Below are 4,571 nucleotides of genomic sequence, written 5' to 3' on the forward strand. Positions count from 1 at the left end.
CACTTACTATGGGAACTCATCTGGGGAGGAAAAAAATCTCTGTGCAGTATTGAAAAGCTCCCTGAGCTAAGGACATCTTGTACAAGTATCCTCTTACTTAAAGGGCACTGAATGTTCATAGTACTAAATAGGATTTCTAAACAGATGGGCGTAATTAACATAAAATGTATCCACAGATAGAGTCTATTTGGTGTTCTAGTAATTATTTCAATGGTCCGATACTTAAGCATTAATTAAACCGCAGCACAGCCAACAAAGGAATTGCAGTGAAGAGTTACTGAGTTGGGATGCGGAGGGAGATCTCGGGTTCTTCAAACCAATTACCTTTTTTCCACCATCAGAAAGAAAAAAAGACTGTTAAACATATAATTAAAACATGTGTGTATTTGCATTTCTAACAAGCTGCTAGGAGAAGCTTGTTCCTAGCCGTGAAGTGAACTAACTGGTCTCTGGGTTGCGTAGAAAGTCAACAGGGTTGCACATTGCAGCACTGGGTGGGGCTGGTCAGCTCTTGCACGAAGCCCTGAATTTAAATCTTCATGACAAAAGCTTCAGTGTAAACGGTTGTGATGAACTTCGGTCTGTTATCTTTTCAGGAACACAAGTTATGTAAGATGGGATGTTGTTCAGAACAATTTCTATAAACCCATATTTTCCTTGGAATACTTTTATGTAGATGATTTGCATGGTACTACTGTGCAGAGAAGAGACTCAATAGTGAGCCAACTGAAGTTTTTGCTTCTTTTATCATAAGTTTTGTCCTAAATACCTGGCTTTTCAACACAGATTTTCTCACTCTGATTTCATGGAAGTGGAGTTGCGTTGTTGTGTGAGGTAGGGATGTGAAAAGCCAAATTGAATACGGCGATCTCTGCCCTTCAGTGCTGCAATGGGTCCTTGGGAGGAAAGGGGACAGTAACACGAGCATCATAAATCTAAAAACTATTCTCTCATTCTTTCAGTGTTTTCTTATGATTCTTAATTTTTATCAGTTGATTCTTTTACAGAAAATGTCTTTAAAAAAATAAGTAAAGCTGTGTTTAGTTTGCTCTCTGATTAAGTCTGATTAAGATCTGCAGAAGGCAGGCGTTGTTCTACTTCACCTCAAATGGAAATAACATTTTAACTCCCCCCTAACCCCTCTTTCCCCAAAAAAGTCATCCCATTCCACAACCAGGGAGTGCTTTCAGGGTTTTGAAGACTTGAGGTTAGATGAGATAGTGTGAGGTGGTTACTGTGATTCATGCCTGTACTCTTTCTATGCCAATAAACGTCTTCCTCTTCCTACGCTAAAGGTGTATTTAATCCTGTGAGAAGAACTTAAATGCCATTTATTGTGAAAGGGTTTGACTTCAACTTATGGTAGTCTGCATTAATTCCGTTCATGAGCCTTTTTTGGTATAATTATTAGACTAAAATGAAGTTGGGGGTTTTGAGTACTTTGATGTAAAGATGGGTTTTATTCTGTAAAATATTGAAATGGTGGGTTTGGGGTTTTTTAATTAAAAATCATTCTAAATTAGCAGAAAGCATGTTTTAAATACTGTGTTATTCACTTACAGCTGCCAAAACATAGTACAGTGAAATAATGATCTGCTAGCCTGCTAAACAAGTGTCCAGCTTCCACAATGCCTGTGCAGGCAGCTCAGTGGACAGAATTTCTGTCCTGCCCAATCTGCTACAACGAGTTTGATGAGAATGTGCACAAACCCATCAGCTTAGGTTGCTCTCACACTGTCTGTAAGACCTGCCTGAACAAGCTTCATCGCAAGGCATGTCCTTTTGACCAGACTGCCATCAACACAGACATCGATGTGCTTCCTGTAAACTTTGCACTCCTCCAGTTAGTTGGAGCCCAGGTATGATTTAAGCAGCTCTTTGTTTTGCCGCTTCGTGTTATTACTGTTTACGTGCCAGTTGCAATACATATGCTGACCTTTTCCCCTTGGTTTATTGTAAAAAATGGTTAAGACTGACTTTGTAGTATTTAGAAAGCCATACATACTCTGAAAGCAGCTACACCATTTTCAGGATTATCCCTTTCTCATAAAATGAAAACATGTTCTAGTCGTAAGCTGAAATCTGGTTTAAAAAGGCTCTTGAACTGTGACTGGAGAAAAATACCTATTAGGAAAGACAATTATCTGTCACCATTGTCACTAGAAAAGTGAACCTGCAGATTGCACTCAACGTACTTTTGCAAGGAGTCTCGTTTCTACATGTCACATGTTCCAAAGTAGCTGTTGAACCAAGTTTCAGAAGCCTCTGTGTGTCATTTTTTTTGAATGTGCATGATGATGGCTTTTCAGTCGTGTTTTCAGACACTGGCTAATCAGGCTAGGAGTGTTCCCTGTGCTGTCTCGTAGCGGTGGCACAACAGTGATTATATAATCAGTGCTGCGCTTTATGGAGACTAAATAAGTCTGTTCACCTTATGCTGATTCATATGCTTTTCATATTTCATATTCTCCATGTAACACCACGGTGATGCCGTAAGATGATGCTTTTTACTTTGCTTTTTAATGTCTTACCACATTCCTTGACACAGCTATTGGTAATAACACTGTCAATGTTAAAGGGGGTTTGTTTCTCAAGTTCACATGTTCCTTTCATTATTTTTCATTATTTCTAAAGTTTGTGTCAAATCAGTGTTTCGAATTTACAATGTTCACTTTCCTGGTCTCCTAACCTCTTGAAATGTCTTTCAAACAAGTGAATGTATTGTGACTAGTATTCTTTCTGTGTTCGTTGTCTGACCTTGTTATTCTACTCTGAGGGTTTTTTTCCACGAAGTTGTTTGCTCATTCTTCTCTTTGAAGATGTCAGCATGCCCAAATTATGCTTAAATTATTTTTAAACTTTGCATTTTGTTTTTTTCATATTTTCTTGCCAGTTCATTTTGTCTTATAACTTCCCATGTGTCTCTGTAGTAAATCATGCTGATCTTGTACGCTGATCATCCCTTCAGATCATGTGTTCTTCATTCATCTTTTAAGTACCTTCTCATTAGACCTTGGCTATTGTTTCTGTCCTACTCTTGTTCCTAATGAGTTGAGTACTAACAAATAATATTTCATCACCCTGGTCTTCATCTCAAGTCCTTTTTTCATTCCTTATTGCATGCTACATACCCTGGGTGGGTCCTGTCTTCTCTGAAAAGCAGTGTACATCTGCAGTGTTATGTAATTAAGAGTCGTGATGTTGGTGCCATCGTAGGCATATCGGAGAGGTCAGCTGGGTATATATAATTCTTCTCCCTTCCTCCTCCCCCTTGCATTTTCTTAGGTGCCCGATCATCAGACAGTAAAGTTGAGTAATGTGGGAGAGAACAAGCATTATGAAGTAGCAAAGAAATGTGTTGAGGATTTGGCACTCTACTTGAAGCCATTAAGTGGAGGAAAAGGTGAGTCTGTACTGAACAGCGGAATTCTGATGTAGCTTGCTTTGAACAGCACTGTTTTCAGCACTGGTTTTAGGCATCAGTGGGATAATCCTCTAAATTTTGTAATAAATTTTCCCTGACATCTTTAAAAGCTTGTTCACATCTGTGACACTTTATTTCTTAATTTTAAATTTTTAAAAAATTATTTTAAAGTTAATAATATTGTCTTGGGACTAACTTTGCACTAAAGCTGAACTTTCCTCAAAGGATGGTTTGCTGCCACTCTAAGGGTTAATTAAAATTCTTTTGGTAGTGAATTACACAGAGTTGCCAAAGTGAAGGGAAGATACCGTGACTAGTATTCAAGTCCTGAAGACACATGCTATTAGACATTTTTATTTTGTCTTGTCCAGTTAAATTTGTCTGATTACACGTAATAATTTGCCTTTTCTCGCTTTCTTTGAAGGTGTTGCAAGCTTGAATCAGAGTGCACTGAGCCGTCCAATGCAAAGGAAGCTTGTGACGCTGGTGAATTGTCAGCTGGTGGAGGAGGAGGGTCGGGTTAGAGCTATGAGAGCAGCTCGATCACTTGGAGAGAGAACCGTTACAGAACTGATCTTGCAGCACCAAAATCCTCAGCAGCTTTCTGCCAACCTTTGGGCTGCTGTCAGGGCACGAGGGTGCCAGTTTCTAGGACCAGGTAAGGTACCTGTAGAATCTGCAATGGTATATTTAGCTGTACCTTTTCTTAACAGAAAGTTCTTAGAGAATTTTATCTGTGCAGTTGAAGATGGAATTACTTCTGGTTTTCAACTTTTTGCCAGGAAGAAAGGAGAAGGAAAAAATAAACTAGACAAGTCAGTAAAACTTAGCATTGATGAGATGTCCAAAATGGCAAAGGCTACAAGACTGCATAGTGGAGAAAAGTACAAAAACTACACTGCTGATGTGTTTATTACTGAAAATTAGTCTTAGCTTTTTAAGCTTGCTGTGCTTAGAGTGATTCTTATATTTGAGTAGTCATGGCAGTCCGGTGAAGTTTCCACATGGATGGTGGGATTGAGTGCAGTCTTAGGAGATTTGCCAATGACAGCAAACTATGTGGTGCGGTGACACGCTGGAAGGAAGGGATGGCATCCAGAGGGGCCTGGACAGGCTGGAGAGGTGGGACTGTGCCAACCTCATGGAG

General features: G+C 39.4%; 1 protein-coding gene across 1 annotated transcript in view; it reads left to right on the forward strand.

Annotated features, from left to right (window-relative positions):
• The first annotated feature begins 1,598 nt into the window (after nt 1-1,598).
• The window catches only part of RC3H2 (ring finger and CCCH-type domains 2), an 18,208-nt gene continuing 15,235 nt past the window's right edge, over nt 1,599-4,571 (forward strand). Inside the window, exons 1-3 of the mRNA XM_010147308.1 lie at nt 1,599-1,859; nt 3,286-3,403; nt 3,849-4,082. Of these exons, the coding sequence (XP_010145610.1) occupies nt 1,629-1,859; nt 3,286-3,403; nt 3,849-4,082 (583 nt within the window). The 5' untranslated portion in view covers nt 1,599-1,628. The remainder of the gene's footprint in view (nt 1,860-3,285; nt 3,404-3,848; nt 4,083-4,571) is intronic.

The sequence above is a fragment of the Eurypyga helias genome, unplaced genomic scaffold, assembly GCF_000690775.1.
Source record: "Eurypyga helias isolate BGI_N326 unplaced genomic scaffold, ASM69077v1 scaffold25872, whole genome shotgun sequence".
Lineage (NCBI taxonomy): Eukaryota > Metazoa > Chordata > Aves > Eurypygiformes > Eurypygidae > Eurypyga > Eurypyga helias.